The 15,176-nt window shown below is 34.6% G+C and overlaps 4 protein-coding genes and 2 non-coding genes across 9 annotated transcripts; 3 read left to right on the forward strand and 3 right to left on the reverse strand.

Moving 5' to 3' along the window:
- Positions 1-1,601, reverse strand: LOC104724339 (beta-glucosidase 8). Of its 4 annotated transcripts, XR_015570483.1 has the most exons (7): positions 1,438-1,601; positions 1,280-1,331; positions 1,147-1,195; positions 967-1,036; positions 788-867; positions 608-695; positions 1-507 (listed from the first exon to the last, which is right to left on the reverse strand). XR_015570483.1 is itself a non-coding variant. In XM_010442800.2 (6 exons), the coding sequence occupies exons 1-4, from the start codon at positions 1,561-1,563 to the stop codon at positions 797-799; spliced, it is 315 nt and encodes a 104-aa protein (XP_010441102.2). In that variant the 5' UTR covers positions 1,564-1,582; the 3' UTR covers positions 1-504; positions 608-695; positions 788-796. The 4 variants fall into 4 exon arrangements, 2 of the variants coding, with proteins under 2 accessions (XP_010441102.2, XP_010441103.2); XR_002034053.2 differs by lacking the exon at positions 1,147-1,195 and having other exon boundaries at positions 1,438-1,588; XM_010442800.2 differs by lacking the exon at positions 1,147-1,195 and having other exon boundaries at positions 1-504; positions 967-1,032; positions 1,438-1,582.
- A 743-nt stretch (positions 1,602-2,344) lies between these two features.
- LOC104724340 (uncharacterized) lies at positions 2,345-3,705 on the reverse strand. Its single transcript, XM_010442802.2, has 2 exons — positions 3,313-3,705; positions 2,345-2,968 (listed from the first exon to the last, which is right to left on the reverse strand). The coding sequence occupies exons 1-2, from the start codon at positions 3,676-3,678 to the stop codon at positions 2,546-2,548; spliced, it is 789 nt and encodes a 262-aa protein (XP_010441104.1). The 5' UTR covers positions 3,679-3,705; the 3' UTR covers positions 2,345-2,545.
- A 4,650-nt stretch (positions 3,706-8,355) lies between these two features.
- On the forward strand, positions 8,356-8,475 carry LOC147934574 (small nucleolar RNA snoR9). Its single transcript, XR_015573256.1, has one exon. It is a non-coding gene; the product is annotated as a small nucleolar RNA snoR9 (small nucleolar RNA).
- Positions 8,476-10,314: 1,839 nt separating this feature from the next.
- Positions 10,315-12,071, forward strand: LOC104724341 (plant cysteine oxidase 2). Its single transcript, XM_010442803.3, has 5 exons — positions 10,315-10,850; positions 10,954-11,072; positions 11,168-11,297; positions 11,385-11,603; positions 11,791-12,071. The coding sequence occupies exons 1-5, from the start codon at positions 10,607-10,609 to the stop codon at positions 11,913-11,915; spliced, it is 837 nt and encodes a 278-aa protein (XP_010441105.2). The 5' UTR covers positions 10,315-10,606; the 3' UTR covers positions 11,916-12,071.
- Positions 12,072-12,253: 182 nt separating this feature from the next.
- Positions 12,254-12,326, forward strand: TRNAA-AGC (transfer RNA alanine (anticodon AGC)). Its single transcript has one exon. It is a non-coding gene; the product is annotated as a tRNA-Ala (tRNA).
- A 127-nt stretch (positions 12,327-12,453) lies between these two features.
- Positions 12,454-15,003, reverse strand: LOC104724342 (translation factor GUF1 homolog, mitochondrial). The gene is made up of 3 exons (XM_010442804.3): positions 14,581-15,003; positions 13,716-14,448; positions 12,454-13,568 (listed from the first exon to the last, which is right to left on the reverse strand). Exons 1-3 carry the CDS (start codon positions 14,899-14,901, stop codon positions 12,631-12,633), a joined length of 1,992 nt encoding a protein of 663 aa, XP_010441106.1. The 5' UTR covers positions 14,902-15,003; the 3' UTR covers positions 12,454-12,630.
- Between the last annotated feature and the right edge of the window lie 173 nt (positions 15,004-15,176).

The following is a 15,176-nucleotide window of genomic DNA, read 5'->3' on the forward strand; positions in this document are numbered from 1 at the left end:
TTTTTCCCCAAAATTGATCCAACTGTTATTTTCGTGTTTTGTTGATTTGTAAACATTATACTTAAGTAATAAATCAAAAAAAAATTATATATATGTGGACAAGTGGAAATGGTACGGTCTAGTCCAGATCAGCACAACGCCGCGTTTGTTCTGAAGGTTGAAAAGCCTAAGGTACATACGCAGAGGGTAGGCGGCTGTCAGTGGACTGGTTGGGGATCCTAATTTGTTGGTGGAACCTCGGCCAGATCGCGGACAGTTGTTCACTGTGGTGACCTCCAGGCCGGTCCGCGGTTTGTCCGGCTGGTGGGACGGTTTGGAAGCGTTACAGTGAGGGTCGGTTTGTGACTGAGAATGTCGTGTAGTGAATATTCCTAGAAACTCAGATGATCCTTTAACTTGCTCTGACTCTTCCTCTGAGAATATTGTAACTTCCTTTATTGTAGTCCATAGCTTCACATCCTCCCCAAACTCTCTAAAGCATACATCTGTCATAAGCAGTGAAGTCTTCTGTGCAATATACAAAAAAAAAAAAAAAAAAAAAAACAATTAAAATTCATATCAAAAAGCTACTTTTGTGGTTAGATCATAATCTTTGTTTATCCATTACATGATTTTGCGGTTGAGCCATCCTCCGTACTCATCTTCAATAGACTGAGGATGGTCATAATTATATAGCGTAACGTGTGGTTCGATTCCTGTAATTAAGTAGTTTGTCAAAACATGAGTTAGAAGCTACGAATTTGCTTTATAAGTTGAGATTACGTGCTTATAAAGACAAAAACCTAACCATGGTTTTTTAGTTCTTTGGTGAGGTACTGAGGTTCTTGTAAAACAATAGGCCTTTTGGCTTAATGAATCCTCTTCCATCTGAAAAGTCACACAGACAATAAAAACCGTTTAAAGAGATCTTAAAACAACATCGTTACTTGCAAGAAAAAAAAGAAACCGGGAGAACGAGAGCTTAACATCTTCCTGCCCAGGTGATTGAGAATCTGAATGATTCTAAGCCCATTTCTGCCATGAGCTTAACATCTTCCTGCCCAAAAGTAACAGCAACATCTTATTTGAGAAAAGAAAGCCAGAGACTTACGATAACTTCTTTGAAAAGTAAACGGCAAAGAGAATGAGAGAAAGAAAAAAAAAAACCTTGTAAATGTGCTACCCATCAGATGCTATATCTCCATTACCTCTAACTCTATTATTTTTTTCGAGTTTCGAACAAGAGTGACTAAAGAAACTTATATAAACGAATGGCTCAACAAAATCGCAATAAAATTACCAGAGTGTGAGAAAGTATTCAAGACGCTATCTTCATTGACAGCTCCTTCCCTCTATATCCACAACATAGTAAAAGAAAAAGAAAAACTCTATTATATAGACAAAACAATAAAGAAGAAAAATATGAAGAACAGAGGATGAAGCAGAGAGACACGAAACCTGATAAGCAGAAGTGGCGGCTCCAAAGAGGAAATCCTCTGGAAAAATGTTTCTGGTAAAGGCATGAACGTAGCTTGTTGTCAAAACGATGGCCAGAAAAATAATAAATAGAGATAAAGGTTTCATTTTCAATTTTTCCTCTCTGGAGTCTAAAATAATTGAAATGTCCCATTGTTACCTTATATTCCTATAAGAATACTGTATTTTCCTTGTGGTGGGAGTCATGGGACCGATATAAATTTCCAAATACTGTATCTGTAAACTTATTACAGATAAAGTTTGGTTTATAACGTTGGTATCTTATATGATTGTGATATGTATCATTTGTTTATCGATTAGAGTTTTCGACATGTACAGTGGCGGACCCAGGAATAAAAATTAGGGGGGTCATTTTTTTAATAAAGAGTTAAAATGTTCAAAAAAAAAATTGTATTGGTGTAATAGGGTAGAATCGAACACTGGTTAGGGAAGTCATTCTAGGGGGAAACAAACCAACTTTGCTACTGACACTTTATTGACTACATGCAAAAACAACTATTTATCTATTTTAGGGGGGTCAGTTGACCCCCTTCTCTGTACATAGGTCCGCCACGTACCCCATAATAAAATAAAAATACATATAAAACTAAAAAAAATTTCAAAAATGTTAAAGATTATTGAAAGGAAATTATACAATATCATTACTATAGAGAACGTATAAAATATCTTACTATTCTAAAAGAAAAACAAAAGTCACATTCTTAAAAATATACTTTTATAATTAAGGAGACTATATATAACTAATTATTAGTACTGTCAAAATGTAATTAAGAAATTATAAAATTATTAGTTTTCTAAAAATGATTATTTTTTTACTCATCAAACACTTCTTGTTTCCTAAAAAAATATCACATTTGCTTCAACTATATTGAACTGGTAAGTTTCTCTTGTTCATTAAAAAATACAAAGATATTCAAAATTTGTATGGTAAGAAAATAATTTACTTAACTTATATACGTGCATTAAATGAAAAAAAGAGACTTGACGTTCTCATTTACACCATTCCTATCAAAATTGTATCGTAAAAACTCCTTATAATTTAGCCTCCACTTCTCTAACCGATTAGGTATTATTGTTGTCGCTCTCTGATGTTTGTATACCTCTTTGGTTTTCTTCTTTTAGAGATATCATTGTTACGTCCTACCTTAGTCACGCGACTACCTCTCGGTAACGCTGTGATTTGAGCCTTTTCTCTCTGACTTCTTCTTTTGGTATGTGTTTGTGTTTGTGTTGAAGATTCCTCCTCTCCTTTGCTATCTTGCCTTGTTTGAGATTTTGATGAAGCTTTAGAGTTGATTTCTTCGCCTGTCTTTGCGATTCGAGTAATTACTTGAATCCATTTTAAGATCCCATCTTTGATTTCTTTCTGTTGTTCGACAGTTAGTTTCTCTGGTTTGTTATTCCGCCCACTTGAAATCTTCTCACCAATGGATTGCAGTAATTTAACGGTGTTCATGGCTTCCGTTTTTTCCCGTTGTAGACTCATATTCACCTAAAGGAAACAAAAACGTTTACTAAACCATATCTTGTAGGTTGAGAATTGGTTTTTCTGTTCCATTTTTTTTTTATTGCTTTTCCAAATTTTCTTCATTTTATGAGATACATCAACTTAGAACCAAACTTTTTTTTCAAAAAAAAAACTCGGTGTTAAGAAAACTTAACCAAATAAGTTAGAATCGTTGACCAAAAAAAAAAAAAGTTAGAATCATTTATTTTTAAAATCCTTTCGGCGTTAATATATAAAGTAGCCTAATATATAAAGTATGTTTAGTTTATACTTCAATGACCAATATTGAATTTAAAATGAACTTTAGTTAATTCAAATTGTTCACTTACCCGACCTCCTCTAGATCTGTTTTCAACAGAACTGAGAGCTGAGATTGCCTCAAAAAGGCTACCAGCTTTGGCCTTCATGTCAGATTCGTAGCCTCTCGCTTTAGAGACCGGGCACACATATTTGGAATACGCCTTAAGTTTTTCGAAGAAGGCCTTAAACTTCTCTGTTTTAGGACATTCCTTCTCGAGGTCTGCTAGGAAATTTGTCACAACTTTAATGGTATAAGACTCGACATCTTTCACAGTCATTGGATCTTGAATCTGCGGTAAAACAGGTTTAATTTTCACGTGAGCTGAAGCTACATTGAAGAAGGTTATGGTTGCAGCAAGGATGGTGAAACGAAACAGAAGTTGAAATCTTGGCATAGTATGAGAAACGTAGATTGACAATTTTCTTTTACGTTTTGCAGACTCTAAAGTCTCATATATAGATATATGAAGGACTCTATCTTTAGAATCATGGAAATAAGGGATCTAATGGTTCTTTAGAATCATAGCGCACTTGAGGGATGGATTGGAGGTGAAAAATAATAGTAAAGAATCTACTGGTTCTCCTCTTTTAAATTCTTTTGGATTAGATGCACATGCACTAAATCCCACAACCTGTATTGTTGTTACAATTCTGTAATGTGTATACAATATTCAATTGGGATCAAATAAACTATATATATATATATATATATATATATATATATATATATATTGCCAACATAGATGATTCAAAAGTTATATTTTTTTGTAAAACTAATCTTTAAAACGACAGTAATTAAAAAACGGATGAAGTATATATATCTCCTAAGCTTTCATTTTAGTTGACGTTAAAAGTTAATGTTGTACATAAAATAGGAAATTATTATTATTCTTTTAATAAATTAAAATATCATTTATTATCTGCTTAAAACAATTTAATCAATAGAAATAAAATTTGCGGAATAAGAATGGTCGGTCACATAAGAAAAACCAAAAAAAAAAAAAAAAAAACAGGAAGAAGATTCACACAGTTTATAAATCTTAACTATATGCACAGTTAATCGGAAATATCATATATATATATATATATATATATATATAGTTAATCTCGGTGTCGTCGACCCATTAAGTTGAGAACCTATGTAACGATTATTATTATCGTTAACCAACGAAGCGTTTTGTTTGAAACTGAAAAACACATAAAAAGGAAAAAAAGTAACAGAGTTCCATGAATCTCTCGCTGTCCTATAAATTAGCTTATATAAACTGTAAAAAGAATAAACAAAGTACCATTCCTAGATCTCAAATCAAAACGCACTTCCTTCGTATTCTCTTTTTGGGGTTTGTTTTCGAACATTATCCTTGCCATACCATAAGTAATACAACCATGGCAAGGATCTCTTTGTTGTTCTTTTTAGCCTCTGTTCTAGCCCTCAGCTCGTTGTTCCTTTGCGTTTCCGGTCACGCTGAATACAACGCCAATTCTTTTTCTGGTGCTGACGTCCAAGGATTTGAATCTCTTTACCAAAAAATGTCTCACTTCTTCGGTGGTTATCTCGGAGGTCAAACTCACAGAAGAGAGCTCATTACCGTAGGTCCGGCCGTGGAAGCTCCTGCTGGAGTCAATGCCGCAGCTCCTACTGATCGAGTAAAACTTATTGATTCCCATGTCGATATTATTGGACTTTCCCACATAATTGCTAGAGAAAAAGGTAACAATTATAAAGCTCACAGAAGAGAACTATACAGCACAGCTTCGGCCAGTGGTGAAGTCATAAGAGGGTCACTTGAAGATTTTCTTAACTTAGGACTTGGAGGTAACGATCAATACGATGCCGCCGGGGTTGTGAGAGTCGGCCGGAGAGGCGCATTCAGGCCACCCAAACGGCCACGTAATAAACATGTTACTTCGACGGAGGCATAATTTTTTCACAACAGAAGAAGGAAGTCATGAGTTCATCTTTACTAAAATTATGTGTTTGTTTTTTTATAACAATACGAAGGAAGGGAAATGCCTTGCAATATTTATCTAATATGTAACCATATAAAAGTTGCAACATTTTTAATAAATAACGTTCAAGAGCATCATTAATTGGTCATCTATAAAAAGGGTGTCTTAAATATAAATTAACTAGGTACTAACCCGCAGAAAAATATAATTTTTTTTAAATAGATAAGATACTATATCTATATCTTTTTTTGTATTAATTTTTAAAATCTAAGCCGTTAAACAGAACTGTTATATATTTTATTACATTTGATTTTCGATAAAAAAAAATTAACCCGTGCTGGAAAAGTTTTGTGATAAAATTTGTAATTATATAGATTTTATTTGATTAGATTTTTAAAATCTTAGCTGTTAATTTTTTTGAAGTACAAATTAGTTTTGATTCTAATAGATTTTTTTTTATTTTATGTGGCCCCAATTTTTGTTTTTTAATTAATTATATTTATCTAATTAATTAATTAATTTTAATTAAGTTTTTCTAATGGCAATTGAATGTAATTTTTTACATATTTTAAGTTTAGTTTCATATTTGTACTTCCCAATTAATATAGTAAGATTAATCTTAATAAATGTCAAGACTGTTGTAAACCAAGAGGAAAAACAAAGAGGGAATGAGAATTAAAGAGAATGGAAAAAGATCTCTTCTCATTATCTAGCCATCACTCTTACAAACAAAGAATAACTAGGGTCACCTATTTATAGTGTTACAATAGTTTAGGGAGCAAGTTACATAAATTTGGAGACTGGGCTACTTGGAGGCTAAGTATTCAATAAATAAGGTTGTCAAATGGGATGTATATCAAAGGGGAATGTATCCTCAATGAGGAAGTAATGGATTAATCACATGTTTTATAACACTCGTCCTTGACTAATCATTACTATATTTGTCTAGTGCACTGCCTCGTTAAACCTTATCATGGAAAAACTCATTTGGGATAAAAACTATGTTAAGGGAAAAAAAGTGTAGTAACGCTTCCCCTAGAAAATATATGTCTCCTTTTTTCATAGGTCTCATAAATGTTGCGTTATGATCATTCTTTTTGCTTCTTTTGAACTTGTCCATATATGACAAATTTTGGAAGAGAACTTGTCCATTATTGTTAGTTACTACCTCATTAAAAACCTTATCATGAAAAACCACAGTGTGATAAAAAACCATAAAAAGGGAAAAAGAGTGTAGACACATCAATTATCATATCGCTCCATCTGGAAAATATTATCTTGAAAAGATGCATTTTGATTTCTGAAAATGCATTCTGAATGATGTAACAGGAAGCACCTTTGAAAGGAAATTTGCTTCATTGTTACTTGAGCTGAGGTATTGGCTAACAACTTCCTTATTCTTCTCAAATACTGGCTATCAACTTCCTTATTCTTCTCAAATTCTTGAATGTAGGAAAAGAATCTTGGAGGAACATGTTATGTCTTGTCGCTCTTGGTGTAGCTTCCTTTGAATTAGGCGACATATGCAATGATGTCTTCAAACAATGTTGTTGGCTATAGTTACTATTTTGCTTGCTTCTTGTATATGTTCGGGCATTAGTCTGAGCCCCTGTTTTAAAAATCGGCCTAGGCGGCCGTGTAATCGCCGGTTCACCAAAATCGGCCAGAAAATCGGTTGTTTCAAAAAAAAAAAATTGAGTTCTTTGGGGTATTATGACTAAGGAAAACCGCTGATCCACTCTTAAATAATTGTAATATCTTACATATTTAATATATATAAGGATAAAATCTTTAAAACTACTCCTCGATTACTCCCCGATTTAAATCCGATTTTCCGATTAATCGCTAGACCCTGTCTCACCGCCCGACTAATGCCTAGCGGTTTTTAAAACATGGGTCTGAGCCATTATGGATTCTCGATATACCTTATGAAGCAGAATAGTTTTATCATGACTTGAATACGCGACAACCAAAGTCTGTCAGTGAAACTCCACAAAGTTGTTTTGCGATATATCTTTATATGCAACAATACAAATCCTCCGTTTACAAGAACAACTAGACCAAACTCAGGGGTTCCAAAATATTATAAGCTCATGACAATCGTACATTTGCAATAGAAGATATATTTTACCTCATCTCAAAATCTACTTAATTATAGCTAGGGAATGAGTTATATGCTGCAAAGAGATTAGTAGTAAATGCTACGTACAATTCACAAGATATATAAATGCTCATCAACATTTTAATATGGTCTTTTACTCAGATGTTATAGAAGAATAGGAATATTAATGGTATATTATACATTTTCTAAAAATTACTCATATATTTAGTGCTCTAGATGTAATTACAATTATTACCCTGGATTAAATTTTCATTTTTTATTTCCAAAATAATAATAAAAAAATACACATCAGCAAACTATTCCACGTCATACGACAGCTGAGTTATAATGTTTCATGACTGACTTATAACAAAAAAATAAACTAAAAGTAAACAACTATATTTTATGACTTGATAGCTCGATTATAATACTCAAGGGAAAATGAAAGGTCTCGTAGATTCATATGACGGCTGAGTTATAATGTTTTGTGGTTGACTTATAACAAAAAAATAAACTGAAAGTCAACAACTGAATTTTAGTACTTGACGGCTGAGTTATAATACGTAAGAGAAAACGAAAGGTCTCGTAGATTCATATGACGACTGAGTTATAATGCTTTGTGGCTGACTTAACAAGAAATAAACTGTAAGTAAATGACTGAATTTTATTACTTGACGGATGAGTTATAATACTTAAGAAAAAACGAAAGGTCTCGTAGATTCATATGACGGTTGAGTTATATTGCTACTCGGCTGTATATAAATAACTCAGCCAACACAAACCTTGTTCGAAAACATGTAGCTCAGCTTTAGCTGATGGCTCAATATGTTCAATCCGTAGTCATCGAGAACTAACTTCACAAGCTTGTCGTGCGTTGTTTCTGCATCTATCTGCACAACTCTACACCCTCTATCGTCGGTGTTAAATATATATTAGTATTTCTTTACCCAATTACTGGAAACAACAATTACCGGAAGTGGATCCATGAACGAAAATAAAGAAGAATGAGGAAAATGAAGTTATGGATATCTTTGTTGATGTGAAGAAAAAGGTGAAGAACATGTAAATCCTTCACTTTTGAACCAGCTGAAGAACAAGAGTAAAAAAAGACGTTTCGTATTTCCTTAGAAGATGATGACATGGAATGATGATATGGAATGATGCGTTCGAAGTGGCAAGTCAGCCACCAAAGGAATATGTAAATCAGCCTAATTAAGTCAGGCATCAAACAAAATTATAACTCAGTCGCAACATGAATATTAGTACAGTAATTAAAAAACAAAAAAAAATGGTTGTCAAACTCAGTTGCTTAATGTCATAACTTAACTGAAAATCTGTAACTCTGCATAACGTTTAATAAATTGGCCGCACCTGGATGATATTCTAGTAATTAGTCTTTTGCTATTAAGTAACCCTGGGCATTCGGGTTCCCGAACCCAATCGGGTTTGGGTTTTCGGGTTTAGGTATATAGAACCCGTTCGGGTTTTTTGTATTTTCGGGTCGGGTTCGGGTATTACCCGTTCGGATTATTCGGGTATACCCGAACTCAAAAAAATCATGAACAAAAAAAAATTATTATTATTTTTTTTTTTATCATTTTATAAATTTCAGAACACATATATATATCTATATATATATATATATAAATATTTAATGTTTCACATTAGGACAAAGAAACTAAGATGGCAAAATGGTTTAATATGTACTCTTGAATGTCCAAGGTACTGGGTTTGATTCCCTCTAGATGCATTTTTACATTTAGTTCGGGTTTTTTCTGGTTCGGATAATATCTGAACCTCAGAGGTACTGAATCCGATCGGGTTTTATACAAAACCCGAACCCAAACCTAACCACCTATTTCGGGTCGGGTTCGGGTTCGGGATTCGGGTTCGGGATTCGGGTTCGGATAATATGCCTAGGGCCAGTGTTCGAAAAAGCGTTCTAAGCGTCTGCCTCCGCTCCGCCTAAGCGCTAGGCGCTATAGCACCGCCTAGACGACCGCTTTGACCGCTTAAAATTATAGTATCATCTGTTTAATATATTTTTAAAATTTTAATTGCACAAATTTAAAATTTAGAAGGTTTATTTCTGTAAACATAATTATAAATGTTTAATATATTGTTTAAAATGAATTGGAATAATGTTTTTGTTTATTATTTTGTTTTTGATTTAATATTTTTATTATTCTTATACATATTTTGTATAATTATGCATATAATATCAGATATATATTAATTTATAGTGTAAACGCCTAAACCGCCTAAAATTACCTAAATTCTGATTAAGCGTTCTAGCCGTTATGCCTTGAATCACCGCCTAGTTAACGCCTAATGCTTTTAATGTCCAGGACTACTATTAAGTCAGCTGTAAAATGATCGTCTTATGATGGCATGCTATTTCTTTTCAAAAGCATGATTTTAATTCCCAAAACAATTTTTTATTAAATAATATAATTTGTCTTTAGGTATGACATGTTTTTTCTAAAATAATATTGATTTTTATCATTTTTGTCAGATGGTACTCTTTCGTTGACACTCACAATGAAAACCCTATAATGAGAAACTACCACATGACGATGGGAGAGATTCCTGTTTTAGTTGTTTTGTTTATCATATTTCTCGTTATTATTAGTTATTTTACGTATGTTTTCCAAAATCATAGTATGTTTCTGCATTATTTTGTTTTTTTTTTTTGTTTCAAGACATATTTAAAACTTTTCATCTTTAAGAAGCATTAATTATACAATTTTTCTAATTTCTTAATTTCTGCCAATTTCCTTATATTATCCATACATTTATCATGCTAACTTTACTATTTACACACATTTGACCACCCCATTCATTGTAACTCAAAATATTCCTAAAAAGATGAATTTAAAATAAGAGGGATTATATTATTAAAAGAAAAAAAAAAAAAAAACACAAAACCCGCCGTTGGAAACAAACCCGCCCATAGAAAAAAAAAGATCGCTTGACTGACTGGGATACAGAAAAAAAAAGCATGGCCCCTGGTTTCTCTTCTTCTCTTTGGAATCTATCTATCTTCTTCCACCCTTTACTTCCTCAAAATAATCCTCTTTTATCCATTTCTCACCTTCTCCTCGTTTATCCCAAAAACTGTTCTTTTCCTCTCTTATTACCTTTTTTTTTTGTTAAACTCTTATCTATACACCCAAATCGAACAGTATTCGATAACCCCAGATTGGCTTAAGGTTCTGTTTTTGATTTGGTCGGGGCAGAAAAGTAAAGAAAACTAGGGGTTTATTTTAATAATGGGAACTGGTACAGTTGTGTCTGGACGAGTAAGGAAAGATCTCTCAAGAACGGATCCAAATGGGAATATTCCCCCTGAGAGTCGTTCTAATTCACGTAAGAAGAAGATCCAACGACGGAGCAAGAGAACCCTAATCTCTCCGGTTCAGAAACTGGTCGATACTTGTAAGAAAGTTTTCGCTAATGCCAAATCTGGAACCGTCCCTTCTCAAGATAACATTCAGATGCTTCGAGCCGTTTTGGGTAATTCCAATGATCCTTTTTTTTTTTTGAGTTTTGGCCTTTTGGGTTTATAAAAGTTTGAAACTTTTAATGATTTTATTGGGAACGTTTGCGACTTGATCAGATGAAATCAAGCCTGAGGATGTTGGTGTGAGTCCTAAGATGCCGTATTTTCGATATAAAGTGACGGGTCGATCTCCGTTAGTGACGTATCTTCACATCTATGCATGTCATAGCTTCTCGGTACATATAATAAACCTTAAGAAATCTTGAACCAGTCTTTTTGTTTCTCAAATTTCTTATTTTGCGTATTTGTTTTGCTTTGTGTGTGTAACAAGATTGGCATTTTCTGTTTACCATCATCTGGTGTAATCCCTCTTCACAATCACCCGGAGATGACTGTTTTTAGTAAGCTCTTGTTTGGTACAATGCACATCAAATCTTATGATTGGGTTGCTGATTCTCCCCGTAAGTTATATTACAACGTTAACCAGAATTTGTGTTTGTTGGGATTGGTGTTTTGATCATTGTTGTTGTTGTTTTGGATCAATGTAGAGCCGAGTTCGGATACTCGTTTGGCAAAAGTGAAAGTTGATTCGGATTTTACTGCACCTTGTGACACTTCCATACTCTATCCAGCCGATGGAGGGAATATGCATTGCTTCACCGCGAAAACAGCTTGCGCGGTTCTTGATGTTCTTGGTCCTCCTTACTTTGATCCAGCAGGACGTCATTGTACTTACTATTTCGATCTTCCTTTCTCCAGTTTCTCAGGTACCGTTTTAGAAACCTTTTTATGATGCTTTGTGTTAGATTCTTAACCTTGCCCGAATAGGCAAGAAAGTTTGATAATAATGTACTAGTCCAATCAAGTAACAAAACTTAGATATAGAAAATATACATTGGTTGCCTATTTAGTAGTGTGAGATCTTTTTGTGTGTGTTTGTTCCGGAATGTTCAGTTGATGGAGTCGCGGTTGCTGAAGAGGAGAAAGAAGGTTATGAGTGGTTGAAGGAGAGGGAAGAGGAGCCAGAGGATTTGACGGTTACAGCGATGATGTATAGTGGACCAACCATAAAAGAATGAATGTAAAAAAAAAAACAAAAAAAAGAATGGAAGCATAGCAAAAACAAGTACACACAAGGACACATCTGTTTGTGTTTTCTTTTTGTGTTTTATTGATTTCTTCTGTTGGTTTTTTTGGTTGTATATATAAAAAAAAAAAAGAGGTCTTTGAAAGTACACACAAGGACAAATCTAGTATCTATGTAACGGAGAAGAACAAGTACACACACTTTTGTCGGAATGTTGTTGTCTCTGTTTTGGTCAAACATAACGATCCTTAGAAATTGCTGTCGTCTAATGTCTGGTCTCAGATGATTAAAGTAAGTTAAAAATTGAATAAGTCTTTGTTTTATTCATTTGGGGATGTAGCTCAGATGGTAGAGCGCTCGCTTAGCATGCGAGAGGTACGGGGATCGATACCCCGCATCTCCACTGTTTTCGTTTTTCTAATTAAATATTTCAAAAAGACCTTACTAATTTGGAATTTAATTACAAAACCCCCCTACCCTATTTTTGGTTCCTACTTCCTACATTTATTCAGCAATTCTTGGGTTATGTCTTTATTATGAGAAACTGAAAACTATTCTCAACGTTTTAAATCGTAAGAACCTCAAAACTTGCGGCTTTGACAATTTTACAAACAGTAGTTTCCAGCAAACAAAAAATTATAAATTTCCCAAAAAAATAATCTTTAATTTCATAAACTACTTGTCTTGTCATCTCCTCTTGAAGACTTCTAGGAGACTTTGAGTATTTGTTGGAAAGCTTCATGTGGAATATCAACAGAGCCAACTCGTTTCATACGTTTCTTCCCTTCTTTCTGTTTCTCAAGAAGCTTCTTCTTCCGAGTTATGTCTCCTCCATAACATTTTGCAAGCACGTTCTTTCTCATCGCCGAGATTGTGTCTCTTGCTATGATCTTTGAACCAATAGCGGCTTGTATCATCACTTCAAACATTTGTCTCTCTATGTACGTCTTAAGCTTCTCAACCAGTTCTTTGCCTACACGGTATGCTTTCAGCTTGTGAACAATAGTGGCTAACGCATCAACTGCTTGCCCGTTCAAGAGGATATCGACCTTCACCAGATCTGATGCCTGGTACTCTGCATCCTCGTAGTCGAAAGATGCATAACCTGACGTTATGCTTTTCAATTCATCGTAGAAATCCACAACTATTTCCCTCAAAGGTAACTGGTACTTCAAGAAAACACGTTGTGCGTCTATAAACGTATATTCTAGTTGCTGACCTCTTCGATCAGAGCAGAGGTTGATAACAGCTCCTACGTACTCACTAGGTAGGATGATTGTGGCTATTACCGTTGGCTCCCAAGAAGCTGTGACTCGGTATTTGGGGTTTGAGGGTAAGGCAGCTGGATTCTGCACTTGTAACTTTGTTCCATCTGAGTATTCGAAGGTGTAAGGAACAGTAGGGATCGTGGAGATCACTTGAGTACCGTATTCTTGCTCAAGTCGTTGATGAAATACATCCATGTGAAGCAAACCGAGGAAACCACATCTAAATCCCATTCCAAGAGCTGTACTTGTTTCCTTAGCCACTGATACACTTGCATCGTTGCATGTCAGTTTCTCAATGGCATGACTAAGTGCTTCAAAATCAGATCCATCAGCAGGATACACGCCTGAGAACACCATATGCCTCACCGGCTTGAAACCTATATTCCAAAGGACCAAACCCTCAGTCAGCGACAAAAAGAGAATCTCAAAACGACAAAAATGAAGTTATCTCTTACTAAAACTCATCTATTCTTAATTACAAAAGATCTTAGGAGCTGCACAGGAGACTACAAAAAGAAAAGTACCTGGAAGAGGCTCAACAGTAGTTTTCGTTCTGTAGATTGTGTCTCCAATACGTGCCTCTTTTGTAGTTCGCATACCGGTAACTATATAACCAACTTGTCCAGTCAAAAGCATTCCTGTCGAAGTAAGTTCAGGATGCATAATCCCTACATCTAAAACTTCATAAGACTGACCCGATGCAGCAAACGAAACCTTATCCCCTTTACTCAACATTCCATCAACAACAGAAACATAGCAAATGACACCTTTGTACTCATTAAAAAAGGAATCAAACAAAAGCATCCGTAGAGGCGAATCACTAATCCCAGGAGGAGGAGGTATCCGTTCTATAACCGCAGGAAGAACATGCTCAAGACCTAAACCAGTTTTAGCAGACACTAAAAGCACATCATCTGTATCAAGATCAAACATGGATTTCAACTGAGCTTTGACACGCTCAGGATCAGCAGTTGGTTGATCAATCTTGTTAATCACAGGAACAATGGTAAGGTTAGATTCAAAAGCTAGGTAAAAATTAGCAACCGTCTGTGCCTGAACACCTTGAGCCGCATCAACAACCAAAAGAGCTCCTTGACAAGCTGATAAAGATCTAGAAACCTCATAGCTAAAGTCAACATGACCTGGTGTATCAATTAAGTTCAGAAGAAACCCACTCGCTTCTTGATCCTTTACTTTGTTTTGATAAAACATCGTAGCCGTCTGAGCTTTCACTGTGATACCTCTCTCCCTCTCTACCTAAAACAAACCCCAAAATAAGATTCAAAAAATCGAAACTTTATACTCTCATTATCGAAATTAGAATCATTACGGAACATTTCATGTCAATCTAATACTAAAAAAAGACATAAACTTTGAGAAAGAAGTTACCTGCAATTTGTCGAGATACTGAGGCTGGCCATGGCCTTTCTTGATTGTGCCAGTAAGTTCCATGAGACGATCAGCCAAAGTAGATTTCCCATGATCAATATGAGCAATGATGGAGAAATTTCGAATCTTTTCGGAAGGAAACTGTGTCAAATCAATGGTGGGTTCTTTCGAGTTATGTCTAGAATCAGAGCTGAAACCGTAAGCTTGGTACAATCCGATACATGGAGGATCTCGTCGACTGGATTTGACTGATTTGAACAAGATTGAGAAGGCTTGTCTAGATGATTTTAGGGTTTTAGACGCTCTGTACATAGAACCCATTTGAAGGGTTTTGCGAAAAGGAGTGAGATTTGGAGACTTTCTCAACAACACGAAGAAGTTTAGAGGAAACTCATCTCTTTGCTAAAACGATACCGTATCGTGAAATTTCCGAGAGAACCAAATGTTATTATTGGGTGGTTTAATCGAACTCGATTAAAGTTATTGGTTAAAAAATCATGTGTTATTCAATCATTGAATTTAAAATACTTATCAAAATTATATGTTTAATTTTTGGTAATGTTAGACACCACCATACTTATTGTGACTTTTGTGGT

Source organism: Camelina sativa, chromosome 11 (genome assembly GCF_030686135.1).
Source record: "Camelina sativa cultivar CO46 ecotype springtype chromosome 11, ASM3068613v1".
Taxonomy (NCBI): Eukaryota; Viridiplantae; Streptophyta; class Magnoliopsida; order Brassicales; family Brassicaceae; genus Camelina; species Camelina sativa.